Source organism: Euprymna scolopes, chromosome 9 (genome assembly GCF_053919585.1).
Source record: "Euprymna scolopes isolate OS-2025 chromosome 9, ASM5391958v1, whole genome shotgun sequence".
NCBI lineage: Eukaryota > Metazoa > Mollusca > Cephalopoda > Sepiida > Sepiolidae > Euprymna > Euprymna scolopes.
Genome location: NC_136490.1, coordinates 83921047 through 83940104, shown reverse-complemented (window position 1 = coordinate 83940104; position 19058 = coordinate 83921047). Strand labels below are relative to the sequence as shown.

Sequence of the window (19058 nt, the reverse complement as noted above, 5' to 3'; positions counted from 1 at the left end):
CAACAGTGTTGGTTGGTGTGTGGATGGAAAGATATCTAGATGTTTATAACGCTCAACAGTGTTGGTTGGTGTGTGGATGGAAAGATATCTAGATGTTTATAACGCTCAACAGTGTTGGTTGGTGTGTGGATGGAAAGATATCTAGAGGTTTATAACACTCAACAGTGTTGGTTGGTGTGTGGATGGAAAGATATCTAGATTTCAATGATGCTCAGCACTGTTGGTTTGTGTGTGGATGGAAAGATATCTAGATGTTTATAACACTCAACAGTGTTGGTTGGTGTGTGGACGAAAAGATATCTAGATTTCAATGATGCTCAGCACTGTTGGTTGGTGTGTGGATGGAAAGATATCTAGATGTTTATGACGCTCAACAGTGTTGGTTGGTGTGTGGATGGAAAGATATCTAGATGTTTATGACGCTCAACAGTGTTGGTTGGTGTGTGGATGGAAAGATATCTAGATGTTTATAACGCTCAACAGTGTTGGTTGGTGTGTGGATGGAAAGATATCTAGATGTTTATGACGCTCAACAGTGTTGGTTGGTGTGTGGATGGAAAGATATCTAGATGTTTATAACGCTCAACAGTGTTGGTTGGTGTGTGGATGGAAAGATATCTAGATGTTTATAACGCTCAACAATGTTGGTTGGTGTGTGGATGGAAAGATATCTAGATGTTTATAACACTCAACAGTGTTGGTTGGTGTGTGGATGGAAAGATATCTAGATTTCAATGATGCTCAGCACTGTTGGTTGGTGTGTGGATGGAAAGATATCTAGATGTTTATAACACTCAACAGTGTTGGTTGGTGTGTGGACGAACAGATATCTAGATTTCAATGATGCTCAGCACTGTTGGTTTGTGTGTGGATGGAAAGATATCTAGATGTTTATGACGCTCAACAGTGTTGGTTGGTGTGTGGATGGAAAGATATCTAGATGTTTATGACGCTCAACAGTGTTGGTTGGTGTGTGGATGGAAAGATATCTAGATGTTTATAACACTCAACAGTGTTGGTTGGTGTGTGGATGGAAAGATATCTAGATGTTTATGACGCTCAACAGTGTTGGTTGGTGTGTGGATGGAAAGATATCTAGATGTTTATGACGCTCAACAGTGTTGGTTTGTGTGTGGATGGAAAGATATCTAGATGTTTATAACGCTCAACAGTGTTGGTTGGTGTGTGGATGGAAAGATATCTAGATGTTTATAACGCTCAACAGTGTTAGTTGGTGTGTGGATGGAAAGATATCTAGATGTTTATAACGCTCAACAGTGTTGGTTGGTGTGTGGATGGAAAGATATCAAGATGTTTATAACGCTCAACAGTGTTGGTTGGTGTGTGGACGAAAAGATATCTAGATTTCAATGATGCTCAGCACTGTTGGTTGGTGTGTGGATGGAAAGATATCTAGATGTTTATAACGCTCAACAGTGTTGGTTGGTGTGTGGATGGAAAGATATCTAGATGTTTATAACGCTCAACAGTGTTGGTTCGTGTGTGGATGGAAAGATATCTAGATGTTTATAACGCTCAACAGTGTTGGTTGGTGTGTGGATGGAAAGATATCTAGATGTTTATAACGCTCAACAGTGTTGGTTGGTGTGTGGATGGAAAGATATCTAGATGTTTATAACGCTCAACAGTGTTGGTTGGTGTGTGGATGGAAAGATATCTAGATGTTTATAACGCTCAACAGTGTTGCTTGGTGTGTGGATGGAAAGATATCTAGATGTTTATAACGCTCAACAGTGTTCGTTGGTGTGTGGATGGAAAGATATCTAGATGTTTATAACGCTCAACAGTGTTGGTTGGTGTGTGGATGGAAAGATATCTAGATGTTTATGACGCTCAACAGTGTTGGTTGATGTGTGGATGGAAAGATATCTAGATGTTTATAACGCTCAACAGTGTTGGTTGGTGTGTGGATGGAAAGATATCTAGATGTTTATAACGCTCAACAGTGTTGGTTGGTGTGTGGACGAAAAGATATCTAGATTTCAATGATGCTCAGCACTGTTGGTTGGTGTGTGGATGGAAAGATATCTAGATGTTTATAACGCTCAACAGTGTTGGTTGGTGTGTGGATGGAAAGATATCTAGATGTTTATAACGCTCAACAGTGTTGGTTGGTGTGTGGACGAAAAGATATCTAGATTTCAATGATGCTCAGCACTGTTGGTTGGTGTGTGGATGGAAAGATATCTAGATGTTTATGACGCTCAACAGTGTTGGTTGGTGTGTGGATGGAAAGATATCTAGATGTTTATAACGCTCAACAGTGTTGGTTGGTGTGTGGATGGAAAGATATCTAGATGTTTATAACGCTCAACAGTGTTGGTTGGTGTGTGGATGGAAAGATATCTAGATGTTTATAACACTCAACAGTGTTGGTTGGTGTGTGGATGGAAAGATATCTAGATTTCAATGATGCTCAGCACTGTTGGTTGGTGTGTGGATGGAAAGATATCTAGATGTTTATAACGCTCAACAGTGTTGGTTGGTGTGTGGATGGAAAGATATCTAGATGTTTATAACGCTCAACAGTGTTGGTTGGTGTGTGGATGGAAAGATATCTAGATGTTTATAACACTCAACAGTGTTGGTTGGTGTGTGGATGGAAAGATATCTAGATTTCAATGATGCTCAGCACTGTTGGTTGGTGTGTGGATGGAAAGATATCTAGATGTTTATAACACTCAACAGTGTTGGTTGGTGTGTGGACGAAAAGATATCTAGATTTCAATGATGCTCAGCACTGTTGGTTGGTGTGTGGATGGAAAGATATCTAGATGTTCATGACGCTCAACAGTGTTGGTTGGTGTGTGGATGGAAAGATATCTAGATGTTTATGACGCTCAACAGTGTGGGTTGGTGTGTGGATGGAAAGATATCTAGATGTTTATAACGCTCAACAGTGTTGGTTGGTGTGTGGATGAAAAGATATCTAGATGTTTATGACGCTCAACAGTGTTGGTTGGTGTGTGGATGGAAAGATATCTAGATGTTTATAACGCTCAACAGTGTTGGTTGGTGTGTGGATGGAAAGATATCTAGATGTTTATAACGCTCAACAGTGTTGGTTGGTGTGTGGATGGAAAGATATCTAGATGTTTATGACGCTCAATAGTGTTGGTTGGTGTGTGGATGGAAAGATATCTAGATGTTTATAACGCTCAACAGTGTTGGTTGGTGTGTGGATGGAAAGATATCTAGATGTTTATAACGCTCAACAATGTTGGTTGGTGTGTGGATGGAAAGATATCTAGATGTTTATAACACTCAACAGTGTTGGTTGGTGTGTGGATGGAAAGATATCTAGATTTCAATGATGCTCAGCACTGTTGGTTGGTGTGTGGATGGAAAGATATCTAGATGTTTATAACACTCAACAGTGTTGGTTGGTGTGTGGACGAACAGATATCTAGATTTCAATGATGCTCAGCACTGTTGGTTGGTGTGTGGATGGAAAGATATCTAGATGTTTATGACGCTCAACAGTGTTGGTTGGTGTGTGGATGAAAAGATATCTAGATGTTTATGACGCTCAACAGTGTTGGTTGGTGTGTGGATGGAAAGATATCTAGATGTTTATAACACTCAACAGTGTTGGTTGGTGTGTGGATGGAAAGATATCTAGATGTTTATAACGCTCAACAGTGTTGGTTGGTGTGTGGATGGAAAGATATCTAGATGTTTATGACGCTCAACAGTGTTGGTTGGTGTGTGGATGGAAAGATATCTAGATGTTTATAACGCTCAACAGTGTTGGTTGGTGTGTGGATGGAAAGATATCTAGATGTTTATAACGCTCAACAGTGTTGGTTGGTGTGTGGATGGAAAGATATCTAGATGTTTATAACGCTCAACAGTGTTGGTTGGTGTGTGGATGGAAAGATATCTAGATGTTTATAACGCTCAACAGTGTTGGTTGGTGTGTGGACGAAAAGATATCTAGATTTCAATGATGCTCAGCACTGTTGGTTGGTGTGTGGATGGAAAGATATCTAGATGTTTATGACGCTCAACAGTGTTGGTTGGTGTGTGGATGGAAAGATATCTAGATGTTTATAACACTCAACAGTGTTGGTTGGTGTGTGGATGGAAAGATATCTAGATGTTTATAACGCTCAACAGTGTTGGTTGGTGTGTGGATGGAAAGATATCTAGATGTTTATGACGCTCAACAGTGTTGGTTGGTGTGTGGATGGAAAGATATCTAGATGTTTATAACGCTCAACAGTGTTGGTTGGTGTGTGGACGAAAAGATATCTAGATTTCAATGCTGCTCAGCACTGTTGGTTGGTGTGTGGATGGAAAGATATCTAGATGTTTATAACGCTCAACAGTGTTGGTTGGTGTGTGGATGGAAAGATATCTAGATGTTTATAACGCTCAACAGTGTTGGTTGGTGTGTGGACGAAAAGATATCTAGATTTCAATGATGCTCAGCACTGTTGGTTGGTGTGTGGATGGAAAGATATCTAGATGTTTATAACACTCAACAGTGTTGGTTGGTGTGTGGATGGAAAGATATCTAGATGTTTATAACGCTCAACAGTGTTGGTTGGTGTGTGGATCGAAAGATATCTAGATGTTTATAACACTCAACAGTGTTGGTTGGTGTGTGGATGGAAAGATATCTAGATGTTTATGACGCTCAACAGTGTTGGTTGGTGTGTGGATGGAAAGATATCTAGATGTTTATGACGCTCAACAGTGTTGGTTGGTGTGTGGATGGAAAGATATCTAGATGTTTATGACGCTCAACAGTGTTGGTTGGTGTGTGGATGGAAAGATATCTAGATGTTTATAACACTCAACAGTGTTGGTTGGTGTGTGGATGGAAAGATATCTAGATGTTTATAACGCTCAACAGTGTTGGTTGGTGTGTGGATGGAAAGATATCTAGATGTTTATGACGCTCAACAGTGTTGGTTGGTGTGTGGATGGAAAGATATCTAGATGTTTATGACGCTCAACAGTGTTGGTTGGTGTGTGAACGAAAAGATATCTAGATTTCAATGATGCTCAGCACTGTTGGTTGGTGTGTGGATGGAAAGATATCTAGATGTTTATAACACTCAACAGTGTTGGTTGGTGTGTGGATGGAAAGATATCTAGATGTTTATAACGCTCAACAGTGTTGGTTGGTGTGTGGATGGAAAGATATCTAGATGTTTATAACACTCAACAGTGTTGGTTGGTGTGTGGATGGAAAGATATCTAGATGTTTATAACGCTCAACAGTGTTGGTTGGTGTGTGGATGGAAAGATATCTAGATGTTTATAACGCTCAACAGTGTTGGTTGGTGTGTGGATGGAAAGATATCTAGATGTTTATGACGCTCAACAGTGTTGGTTGGTGTGTGGATGGAAAGATATCTAGATGTTTATAACACTCAACAGTGTTGGTTGGTGTGTGGATGGAAAGATATCTAGATGTTTATAACACTCAACAGTGTTGGTTGGTGTGTGGATGGAAAGATATCTAGATGTTTATAACGCTCAACAGTGTTGGTTGGTGTGTGGATCGACAGATATCTAGATGTTTATAACACTCAACAGTGTTGGTTGGTGTGTGGATGGAAAGATATCTAGATGTTTATAACGCTCAACAGTGTTGGTTGGTGTGTGGATGGAAAGATATCTAGATGTTTATAACACTCAACAATGTTGGTTGGTGTGTGGATGGAAAGATATCTAGATGTTTATAACGCTCAACAGTGTTGGTTGGTGTGTGGATGGAAAGATATCTAGATGTTTATGACGCTCAACAGTGTTGGTTGGTGTGTGGATGGAAAGATATCTAGATGTTTATGACGCTCAACAGTGTTGGTTGGTGTGTGAACGAAAAGATATCTAGATTTCAATGATGCTCAGCACTGTTGGTTGGTGTGTGGATGGAAAGATATCTAGATGTTTATAACGCTCAACAGTGTTGGTTGGTGTGTGGATGGAAAGGTATCTAGATGTTTATAACACTCAACAGTGTTGGTTGGTGTGTGGATGGAAAGATATCTAGATGTTTATAACGCTCAACAGTGTTGGTTGGTGTGTGGATGGAAAGATATCTAGATGTTTATAACACTCAACAGTGTTGGTTGGTGTGTGGATGGAAAGATATCTAGATGTTTATAACGCTCAACAGTGTTGGTTGGTGTGTGGATGGAAAGATATCTAGATGTTTATGACGCTCAACAGTGTTGGTTGGTGTGTGGATGGAAAGATATCTAGATGTTTATGACGCTCAACAGTGTTGGTTGGTGTGTGGATGGAAAGATATCTAGATGTTTATGACGCTCAACAGTGTTGGTTGGTGTGTGGATGGAAAGATATCTAGATGTTTATAACGCTCAACAGTGTTGGTTGGTGTGTGGATGGAAAGATATCTAGATGTTTATAAAACTCAACAGTGTTGGTTGGTGTGTGGATCGAAAGATATCTAGATGTTTATAACGCTCAACAGTGTTGGTTGGTGTGTGGATGGAAAGATATCTAGATGTTTATAACGCTCAACAGTGTTGGTTGGTGTGTGGATGGAAAGATATCTAGATGTTTATGACGCTTAACAGTGTTGGTTGGTGTGTGGATGGAAAGATATCTAGATGTTTATAACGCTCAACAGTGTTGGTTGGTGTGTGGATGGAAAGATATCTAGATGTTTATAACGCTCAACAGTGTTGGTTGGTGTGTTGATGGAAAGATATCTTGATGTTTATAACGCTCAACAGTGTTGGTTGGTGTTTGGATGGAAAGATATCTAGATGTTTATGATGCTCAACACTGTTGCTTGGTGTGTGGATGGAAAAATATCAAGATGTTGATGACACTCAACAGTGTTTGTTGGTTTGTGGATGAAAAGATATCTAGATGTTGATCTGCTCTCTTCTGTTTTCTATTGTTTATCATATCGTCACAAACGACATTCCTGGAATTGCAAAAATCAAGATATTACATTCTTCTTTTCTATTTTGCACTGTACAATTCATAATCTCTGACCTTGGAATGTAACAGTTCTTTGTTTTCATTTAATTACAATTTTGGTCATTTTTATGGGATACCAAATATAGATGTAGATCATCCCCATCTGGAATGTGTGTGTGTGCACACCTCTGCTTTCAAATGTACATTGCTACATTTCTATATCCAATTATATGAAACATTTTAAAATAATAACTAATATATTAACAAGAGGGATAACTCATTTTAGATTGAAGAATATAAGTTGTCTACTTTAAGTTTAAAATTGTACAAACAAAGTTAAATTAAAAATTAAAATGATTTTACTACATCCCGGGCAACATTGAGTAGGTACAGTTGGTTTATATAATAATGGGAGAATTATATTTGATTAATTATTTTTTTTTTAGATTATACTGTATTTTTTTTTAATTTGGAAATTATGTATTAGTATTTCTTCATTTTTAATTACTGAATATTTTAACGTTCTAAAAAATATGTTTAAATATTTAAAAGAAATTAAAGATTTATTAATAAAAATGTTTTAAATTTCAAAACATGAAATCCCTTATTCATTTAAAATGATAATTAGTCATTAGAGAATGTATGGAAGATGTTAACTTACATTATTAAAATAATTTATTAGTAGAATTTTATACAAATTACAAATATATATAAATTACACGTATGTTTCCAGTGTCTCAGATTTTCTTTTCAAAAGATATTTTCTATGATTATATCGCAAATTTGCAGCAACAAAGTAATTCATAAAAATCTTTGGACCAAGATTTTAATTTTATCATCCTATACCTTAATGGTGCTTTTGCTCTCTCGGTGAGTTTTTTAACCTTAAAATTAGTAAAACAAAATACTGAGTGATCTAAAAAAGTCGATAATTTAAGATATAAAGAAAATACTTTTACTCAAATTAAAATGTAATTTTAAAACTACAAACTGAATAATTGTATAGAATGTGACGTCTTTCAAAAATAGAATTTGGGACACTGAAAACATAAACAATTAAATAATGGATGCTATACAACTTTTTATTTTATATCTTCAAAAAATAAATTAATATTTGGACAATCAATAGGAATCAGAACCAAGAATCAGAAAAATCGGAACTTTTTGGGTTATCGGAATCAATGTAACTGTAACTAATGAGGAAAAAAAGAGATGAAAAACAAATATGCAGCAAATAAATGTTACCAAAGACAAGACTCTTCTATCTGCCAGGAGTTAGAATTTTAAAAAATGGCTGTCCATAAAACCTTCACAAGAACCTTGATAACCACTTAAATACAAAAATTCAACAAACACTGGTAGAAACACATCAAATAAACATCAACAATAGAACGAAAATGTCATGTTCTACGAGCATTTTGTTTCGATTGTTAAGCAATTAGACAAGATTAAAAAGTTAGAATGGGCTGGAAATGATTATCATTTTATGTTAAATTTATGCACAAAAAACTGCTTTCCTACTTGAAATTCTAAAATAGTTGTTTTTTTTCTTTCCACCATGTAATCACATAAAAAAGTCAAATCCCATTTTTAGAGAGTGATTTAGTTAAAGGTTTTCATCTATTTGCCATTATTATCATTAATAGTAGTAGTAGTAGTAGTGGTATTTTGTATCGTGTTTTCTTTTTACAGTAATGCAAATCAATCTAATAACCAACCAAATCTTTAGAATTGTAAGAAAAAAAAAATGAACATTTCTTCATAGACGAAAGGCAAAAAATAGTTAACAATGTTAAGAATGGTTTTGTAAATAGCAATATTATTACATACAAAGTCATTTTTGACATGGGACGGGCTTTTTCAATTATTGTTCCTTTCAATTATTCTGTTTTCTTATTTTGCATATCAATCGCTGATTCTTTTTAATCATTTATGAAAATTTCAAATGGCATTAACGACGGCCAAATGCAAATTAGATTTGTTTTGAAAGAAAAAAAATCTTGTCTCACAATTTTCAATCAATTACAAGGAAGACATTAAAGAAAAATATTTAGAAAGATCTACTCTTGTAATCATCGTATCCTCTCAAATGTATTTTTATGTTTTGCAAAACATAGGTGGGCATTAAATGTGGGTGGGATGGGAGATTACAGTTATTTGAACATTTTAAAAAGCATTGAATCTTGAATTAAATGTTAAGAAGTTTAAAAGAATCAGAATTGGTACTTGTATCAGATCAGGAATTTAGAATAGAATTGGGAAAAATTTTGGAATCGTTCCATCACTAAAATTAATATTACATGATTAAAAACCCGATTCTGGGGGCCATTCATATTTAATTTGTATTAAATTTTAAGGATTTTTTCTGTTTTATTTTAACATATGAACATGCCTGAAATTTTAGTTAGGGGGTTGAAATTATTAAACCATATTAACAAACTGTTCAGCAAGTAGTGTCTTACTTTAAGCAATTAAGCATTTTAGTTTCACAGCTTTGAAGAAAGACAACATTTCCTAGAAGAAAAGTTTTTTTATGGCTAAAGAAATGCTAAAAAACTGCAAAAAAAATATACTGACCTTAAGGAGCAAATTTTGAACACCAGGAAAATTGTCCCATTTGATTTGTTGAAAAATTTTGGAAAGTTTTTCCTGGCAATCGACACACTCGGGCTGAAGATGATTCAAGATCTGAAACGGAAATTTACAAACTAATGATAAGCATAGAGATAAACAAATTTTAAAGTCAACAAAGAATCACATTTTCTGGTGTGTGAAATCCACACTTAGGTTTATTTCATAGATAAAGGTTTATTTATTTTACTAAAAAAAAAAATCATATTTTTGCATATAATGATGGGTTTCACAATTTGTTAGTCAATACAATATGGCAATAGGTAAAGGAAAACGACAAGACATTAAAAAAATGAAAATACTGAAAAAAGTTTAAATTGTATGTATCCGTTATAGAACGAAGTTCTCCGAAAAAAATATTCACTTAATTTCATCAAGTAGTTTTTTTTTTTACAGCGAAAAAACAATTTGCGGTACTTATGCAGAGAGTGATCCGGACGTAACTCACCGGACGCTCGGCTAGCCCCGTAACACGAAGTCAACAGCCGGAGTTAGCCGAGCGTCGGCGATGTAGTTCGACGGTTTTCAACGAGCGTCGCCGATGTTGTTCGACGGTTGTCAAACGCTACGTGCGTGCGCGACGCAAGAAAAAAAATTCAAAGCAGCAGACGACAATAAGGAAAAAGAAGAAAAGAAAGTAAAACAGTACAGAATCAGATTTATTTAACAACAACCTTTACAATTTCAGATTTATTTAACAACCCTTAAAATTGCGTACCTATGGAAGGAAATATGAACTTAACATATTTGTCGGAAAAAATTGCAAACAGCAGCGCTGCAGCGGGTGTCCTGGAATTTTGTCAGGAAAGGAGTTTGCTTGCAAAAAAGAAAACCTGTCCCTCATAGTCGTGTGATGCCCTCCAACAGTCTGAGGAAATACCAACAGTAAATATTCCTCGCATTTTTTCTTTTAACAGGTTTTTACTTAACCAACCACCCAACAAAAAAAAAAAACAGGTTTTGTACAAAAAAAGAAAAACAGTTTGCTTGTTACCTTTTTTTTTCGCTGTTTATTCTTAAAAAAATAAAAAAAATAACCCTAACCCTACAAAAAAAAAAAAACATCCAAAAAAACAAACATGTTTTGGTAAAAAAAACAAATTTTGCTTGTTACCTTTTTCGCTGTTTCTTCTTCTTCTTCTTAAAAAAAAAAAAAAAACATAACTTTCTTGTATATAAAAAACACTTTACATTTACAAAAAAAAAAAAAAAATACAAAAAAAAATTGTTTTCCGTTACAGTAAATAAAAGTTTTAACAAATTTTACATTAAGGTAGGTTTCTCTTTTCTTGTTATGTTTTCAGCGCCGACGCTCGGCTTGCTTTTCCTCGCCGACGCTCGGCTAACTCCGGCTGTTGACGTCGTTTTACGGGGCAAGCCGAGCGTCCAGTGAGTTACGTCCGGATCACTCTCTGCATAAGTACCCAATTTGCTATGATACCGAGCAAAATGTTTGATTTTTAGGAAGAAAAGCTAGTATTAAAGATGGGAAGGGTGTCAGCGCTTTAACTGGAGTTATCTCCCTTTGACATTTCTAAAATTCAAACAAATTTTTTTAAAATCCAAAATGGCTGCCTTCAACGCACTCTCATAAAAATGTGTTTTTCCGCTGTAAAAAAAAAACTACTTGATGAAATTAAGTGAAATTGTTGTTCAGAGAACTTCATTCCATAACGGATACATGCAATTTAAACTTTTTTCGGTATTTTCATTTTTTAATGTCTTGACTAAACTGTACAAGTACCAAAACGACAAACTGTTGTGGTCTGGAAAGGTCACTAAGACATACTTGGACACAGATATAGAAAAGACAGAATACATAGAAAATGAGAGTTGTAGTACTTAATGCACATATGGCGTACCACGAGTGACCCTATATAGTAGTACTTCTCATAATTTATACTAATTGGAGAGTTTATATATACTCCCCCTCCCCCAAACCTTTTTTGCACCGTAAAAAAAAACTGTTAATATCTTTTCGTTTTCAGGTTGATAATTAGTCGGAGTGTTTGGATTCAGCATTATTCTATACACTTGCAAGAATTGTTATAAGGCTTCGTTCATTGCTGTGGCGTGTTTTATAGCAATCTTTAAAAAATGTGGTCTCACCTGCTGAAAACATGTTTGCATAGAAAGTAAGGTCGGTTTTTGATAAATTTAAGAAACAATCAAAATTGTGTAAGATCTACCCAAAAGACATTGTACTCTTTGAAAGAAAGATTTTTAAAAGTTGTAAAAACAATGCTTCATTTTAAGAATTGTGTGTAATCAGTAAAAGGATTGGTGATATCATGCAATGTCTGAGACATACACAGAAACGCCACCAAAACCAATATAATCATAGTTGATTGTTACACCAAATGGCCTAAGGCACTAAAGTTTAGAAGATCTACTACAGCGACAACAATCAATTTTTTACACTAACTATTGGTTTCAATATGGTAGACTGCATTGTGAGTGATAATGGAACTCAGTTCACATCTGCAGTGTTCTTAGAGGTTTGTAGTATTTTCCAAATTAAACATATCACTACTCAATATCACCCTAGGTCAAAGAAACAAGCCAAGAGATTTGTAACAATCAACTATGATTAAGTATTAATGATCTTCGAGGGGACCTGCAAAGTTGATGTGGATTCTTGACCACAGTTCATCAGTTTTGGGTTTGAATGTGATAGGTGGTGCTTTTGCTGCAAGAGTGCAACCTTTTTACGAATCATCTTCATGATATTTTTATCTATGTTTGGCAAGCACATGTAGCTTCTCATTCAGCTTTCTTCCCGGATGTACCATGTGAAAATTCCACAGAATCCTTTTATGAAGGATTTTAGGAATTAATACCATAGATAACATGAACTTGTCACATAATGAAACCTGTTGCAAATGAAATCATCCTTTTGCACTTTTGATTTCTGGCAATGTCACCAGGATCTCTTTAATGGAATGGTGTTTGCTTTAATTTTGCAGTTGGCACAAAGTGTAGCTATTATTTTCCTAGATATATCTTGATAGGCCATCTGTGTGGATAATTTGTTTTGATAATAGGTATTTCAGTTTAAAGTTGTAATTTAACAGGATTGTATCCCATCTTCAGAAATCTGTTGGCAGTGTACACCGATAATCCTTTCTTTAATTCAAAAATTATAAGTAAAGGCTTGTGGTCTGTTTGTAGCATCAAGTGTCTGCCATGTATGTATTTAGATATAGCAAAAATGATACCTAGAGCTTCTTTTTCATGAATATTATCTCTCGATGGGTAAGAGCATTCTTGAAGTATGTGCAATCAGCTTTTTTGTGCCATCATTTTATGCAATGTACAATGAGATGGTGCCATTCAATACGATTATATCCAACTTTGGATCCTGGTGTGTTAGAAAAAGATCTGATGTTTATGTTTCTTTGATTGGGATTTCAGTCCCAGACATTTTCTTTCTTTAATAATTCATTTAGGTCATGCATATTCTTGATGAAAACCTGATAGTACTCTGTTATTATCAGGGGTTGCCATGTCTCTAATGGCGGTCTTTCATTTTAATTAATAACATAAATGAAATATTTAATCTCATTTATGAAAAAGATTGCACTTCTGTTCCTTGACTGTAAATACATATTTTTTAATTTTTTCAAAAACCCTGCATATATGTTTTCCATATTGTTCTGAGGATGGACAGGTTATTATGATGTCATTATAAAGTCAAAACTGCCCAGTATTGTATCCATGATTTGTTGGAAAATGGCCAGCGTGATTTGGATCCTTTCATGTTTGCATAAACCTCTGTCTATGTACATAGAAGTTTTGAGATTTCTTCTACTTGGATTTGTAAATTTAAGTCAACTTTTGTGAATATTTTCTCTCCATTGAGTTTTCTATATACTCTTTTGGGGTGAGGACAGGATAATAGCACCGTATTAAGTCCTGTAGAAAAGTAGGCTTGAGCACATATTTCCTTTCATTTTTTTTTTCTGTAAGTAGACAGTCAGTACTGCCTATTCACTAAACTACATCCTTGATAAGATTCCTGCATTTTCTAATCTGTTAAGCTTTTCTTAATTTTGTCCAATTTTTCAAATCTATTTGTTTTTTTGTTTTTTTAAAAATGGGTTATGCGTTTTCTTTTACATTAAAATATTTAGTGCCAAATCCAACTAAAAATCTACAGGAAGGTTTTATTCAACTTTTAGACCCTTGGCATCTGATGTGATGTTCTTGATTTTCTGGCAGAAAGTATCTATTGAACGATCACAAAGGTTAAAATTGTTCATCCAATCTATTCCAAATAAATTCTCATACGTTTTTAGTACAAAAACTTTTAATACTGGTAAAAAAATTTGCCAATAAAATTAATTTTATTCCCAGTCACAGTGTAAGCTGACTTTTATTTTTTTGCAGAGTCGGTTTGTTAAGTATCTTCCATGTTTGTGAATTTTTATAGAAAGATCGAACACAGTGTCCAACTGTAATTTAACTGTTTTATTAAATATTTTGATTATTATGTACTTGCATAAATTTTCATCTGAGTTTTTGTTTTTCCGAAAAGGACAATATTTTTCCTAATGTAATTCTCCACATCGGTTATATGGTCTCAGGAGTAATTTATTCTGTTCCTTGTTTTAAAAATGTGGGTAGCCATATTCTTTTCTCTCTTTTTCAGAGAAGTAATTTTTTTTATTTATACTTTTTCAGATTTTTTGGATTTATATTTTCCTTTTCTGATTTATACTTTTGTCTGATTCCTCTATGCTTCTAGAATCATTTGTACAACTCTTTGGCAATCCTCCACAAATTTCTGTAGAGTGAAATTGAGTTTGCTTATGAACTTCATTAATACTCTTCATCTGATTTCCATATTCTTTGCCTACACTAGTCCCTAAGTGAAAATGAGGCATTTAAAATTATCTGCAGACAATTCTGCTAGTCTAAAATTGTTACAGTGCTTGTTTACGATTGATACAAACACTATCTAATCTTCTTCATCCCGTTTAACCAAATTAAAACATTTCAACCTTTTGCAGAACAGTGAAGTATTTGTGGTGAAAAGTTCTCCAGACCCGTGTTTTTTTAGGTAACTTTCATAAAAGTAGTCAAACTTATTTGCATCAAGCCAGTCTTTGCAATCAATATTGAGAAGGTCTTCATACCTTCTATAGAAAGCATCAAACATTCTGTCTTCATTGGAAATGTAGGTAAAAGTCTCCATAGTGTTCAATACAGCATTTTGCAAAAGTGTTGTTGCTCTCAGTGAGTGGTTTATTGTTCAAGTTTCTGAGAAGTTTTTCTTGGTTCTTCTGTAGTTGTTTTTTCATCTATTTGTTCTTAACATTGTTTCATTTTTTCTTGTTGAATCAACTTTTCTTTTTGAATTGTTTTTGTAGGTCATGTTGTTGGAACAACCTGTAGTGTTATCATAGAACTACTGTCATACGCATAACAAGTAAATCATGGCGTATGAATATTGATGTCAACCGCCTAATACATACGTATTCGACAACATGGCGTGGACCTCTACACACGTACATTCAATCTCTCTTCTTATGTAAATATGTCAATAAAGTTCTATATTAAATAAAACCACAACTTGGTTATCAATTATTATAACAACAAACATAAACTAATGATATGGTGGCAGCGAAATGGATACTGAACATTTATAACAGTTAAAAAAAAACTCACTCACTTGGATTGACTAGTCGCAACCGACAACAGAAAATGAAACAAAAAAAAAAAAAAATTCGGTAACAGACCAGAAAGGAAAAACATTTCTTTCACAAAAGACAAAACTTCGGCAACAGACACGAGAGGAAAAATACGTTTACAAAAGACAAAACAAGGCATGTAAACAAATTTTCATTAATTTACCCATCTGTGCATTTTATAAAATTTTGCTGTCATTCTCGTATATGCTATAAATACGTGTGAATTTTTGCACAATAGCAGACATTTTGAATTTTTGTCAACTGTTGTTATCGTATATGTCCCTGTAAACACGTGAGGATTTTCGCACACTGGCAGACATATTGAATTTTCTGTTTATCGAAAAAGTACATAGCCGTTAATAATAATGTCTACCAATAATAACATTATTCCGTTTATCGACTGGGAAATGCCAAATCCAGCGGAAACATTTAAACTTTTTAAACAGAAGCTAGAACTATATTTTGCTATAAACAAAATAAAACCCGACCAACAAGTGAATTACATACTGCTAAAGACCGGCAACGAAGGTCTCAAAAAATTTAATACTTGGAAATTAACAGATGAGGAAAAACGTTCTCCCGACACCATTTTTAATAAATTCTTGGAGCATTTAGAACCTAAAGAAAACTTTAGGATTAACAGACTAAAATTAATATCTTATAAACAAAAACAAAATGAGACATTAGACGACTTCGTCAATAGATGTCGTCAACTTATGTTAAAATGCTCACTAACCGACACTGAACAAGAACAGCGAATTATAGAACTAATTATTGCGAGTACCCCAATTGCCGAATTCCAGAAAAAACTACTACGAAAAGATAATACACTAACACTGGATGAAACCATCCGAATTGGTAAAACGTACGAAGCAACAAACGCACATATTAAACAGCTTATAGAGATGTTAAACACCAATAACGAGGAGGACAATAGCGCCAATACTGACATGCAAGCAATTACAAAATATAAACAAAATAGAAAGACAAACAACTGCCTTAATTGTGGAAAAAGTCACGAACGTCGATGTGAAGCATGCCCAGCATTTGGTTCCAAATGCAAAACGTGTGGAAAATCTTACCACTGGGCAACAGTATGTTTATATAACAGAAGATCAAGGTCAAGGTCGCAAAACAGAGACCGTGGAAAACAAAAACCATTAAACATGAACCAGACCAAGAAAAAACACTTTATCCAAACTGATATATTATCCAGGAACAACAGCCAGGAACTAAATGAACAATTCGAAAATTTAACTTTTTCCACCATTAACACACCCTCTCAAACACAGAGAGATGAAGCCTTCGCTTATATAAATATAACATTACCTAATCGAAACGGGACTCACAGACTACGAATTAAAGTCGATACTGGAGCCTAAGGTAATACATTACCAATTTCTACATTCCGTAGAATATTTCCTGAGAAATTAGCCACTGATGGCTTCCCAAAACTAAAAAAACAAAGTAAGGACAATAAATTAATAGCCTACAATGGAACACCGATAAAGTGCTATGGCAATATCAGTATACCATGCAACTACCAAACTTTTGATTGGCACGAAAGCATCTTCTATATAGTAGATATAAATGGACCAGCAATTCTAGGACTACCATCACTAGAAATACTGAAAATGGTCACTCTTCACTGCATGGTGAAAGAACAAAATATAGTCAAACCAATCAACAAAATCGAAGACTTGGTACAGATCTATCCAGATCAATTCGACAAAATAGGCTCTATGCCTGGACATGTCAAGTTAACAAGCAAAAACGTACAACCTCACATTGACCCACCAAGAAAAACCCCAATTGCCCTAAAGGACAACATAAAACAGGAACTAGACAAAATGGTCAGCAACAAGATCATTAGAAAAGTCACAGAGCCAACAGACTGGGTTTCCAGCCTAGCTTATTCACACAAGAAAGATGGAAGCCTGAGAATCTGTCTAGACCCAAGACGCCTTAACATTGCGCTAAAAAGACCACACCATGCAACCCCTACAGTGGAGGAGCTAACACATCACTTTGCAGGTGCCAAGCTGTTCTCTAAACTTGATGCCAAAGCTGGTTATTGGTCCATACATTTGGATCAGGAATCTCAGCTGCTAACAACATTCCAATCCCCTTTTGGCAGATACTGTTTCCAGAGATTACCATTTGGGTAAGTGTATCCCAGGACATTTCTCAAATGAAAATGGACCAGATACAAGTTGACAGAGCAATTGGAATTACAGACGACATTGTTGTCTATAGTAAAATGGACAAAGAGCATGATAAGATCTTGTACAGGCTCATGCAAGTAGCTGCAAAAAATGGTCCTGTGTTTAATTCAGCAAAATGCAAAATAAAATAAAAAAATATATCTTTCTTTGGAATGATACACAGTGAAAATGGTGTTAGCCCAGACCCAGAAAAACTTAAAGACTTACAAGACATGCCATATCCAACATGCAAAAAAGAACTACAAGAATTCTTAGGCCTTGTCACATATTTATCACCATTCATCCCAAATTTGACTGACAAGACACATACATTAAGAGGCTTGTTGAAGAAAGACGTACCTTTTCTCTGGGAAGAGCATCACAAGGTATGCTTTGAAACATTTAAAACAATAATCACCAAAGACTCCACATTAATGTACTTTGACATGAATGAAGTACCAATACTGCAAACTGATGCGAGTTTAAAAGGACTTGGAGCAGCATTAATGCAAAACAAAAAACCTATTGCATATGCATCAAAGTCTCTAACAGACGCCGAGCAACGGTATGCATGCATAGAAAGGGAACTTCTAGCAATTGTATTTGGTGTCCACAGATATCATGTCTAGCTATAAGTTCAAGGTACACACCGATCATAAACCCTTGGTCATGATACTACAGAAACCACTGACCAGTGCACCTCCTAGGCTACAACGAATGATGACCAAATTACAGGGATACCAGATACAAATAGAATACATACCAGGCAAAGAAATGACTGTAGCTGATACACTAAGTCGCCTCCCCAGTACTCAAAACACTGACATGATCGACTTAGATATTCGAGTTGACTTGGTGAGATTCAGGAGCGAACGCCTGAATGAAATAAGGAAGCAAAGTCTGATCCAATACTCAACGAATTACATGAAACAAAAGGATGGCCAAACTCAATTAAGGAAGTTCCACCGACAATTCGGTCATACTGGTCATACAGAGATGAGTTATCTATCAGTGATGGCATAATCATGAAAGGCTCAAGGATTATTATCCCTGAAAATCAGCAGAAAACTATCCTGGACCAACTACATTACAGCCATCAAGGTATAGAAAAGACACGTCTGCAAGCTAGAGATACTGTCTACTGGGAGCGAATTAACACTGATATTGAGAACATGATCAAAAAGTGTTCAATATGCCAGGAAAACCTCCCAGCACAACCAAAGGAAACTTTACAACCACATGACATCCCTAGCAGAGCATGGGAAGTTGTTGGCACTGACTTGTTCCACTGTAACGACCAGGAATACCTCATAATTGCTGATTATTATAGTAAATTCCCAATCATACGGAAAATGAATGGCATGACCACAAGCAACATGGTCATATGAATGAAGCAGATATTTTCAGAACATGGTATTCCCACCAGAGTTATTAGTGATAACAGACCACAGTACTCCAGTAAAGCATTTAAAGAATTTGCTCAACAATGGCAATTCGATCATATCACATCATCTCCAAGGTTTCCTAAATCAAATGGTTTTATCGAACGACAGATTCAAACCATTAAAAGAACAATAGTCAAAGCAAAGCAAGCAAGAAG

At 35.3% G+C, this 19058-nt stretch overlaps 1 protein-coding gene across 2 annotated transcripts in view; it reads right to left on the bottom strand.

Moving 5' to 3' along the window:
• LOC145284737 (protein furry-like) overlaps nucleotides 1-19058 on the bottom strand; it is an 881988-nt gene that overhangs the window by 274659 nt on the left and 588271 nt on the right. For both annotated transcript variants that reach the window (XM_080133679.1, XM_080133680.1), the window contains exon 43: nucleotides 9508-9618. In XM_080133679.1, the coding sequence (XP_079989805.1) occupies nucleotides 9508-9618 (111 nt within the window). The remainder of the gene's footprint in view (nucleotides 1-9507; nucleotides 9619-19058) is intronic.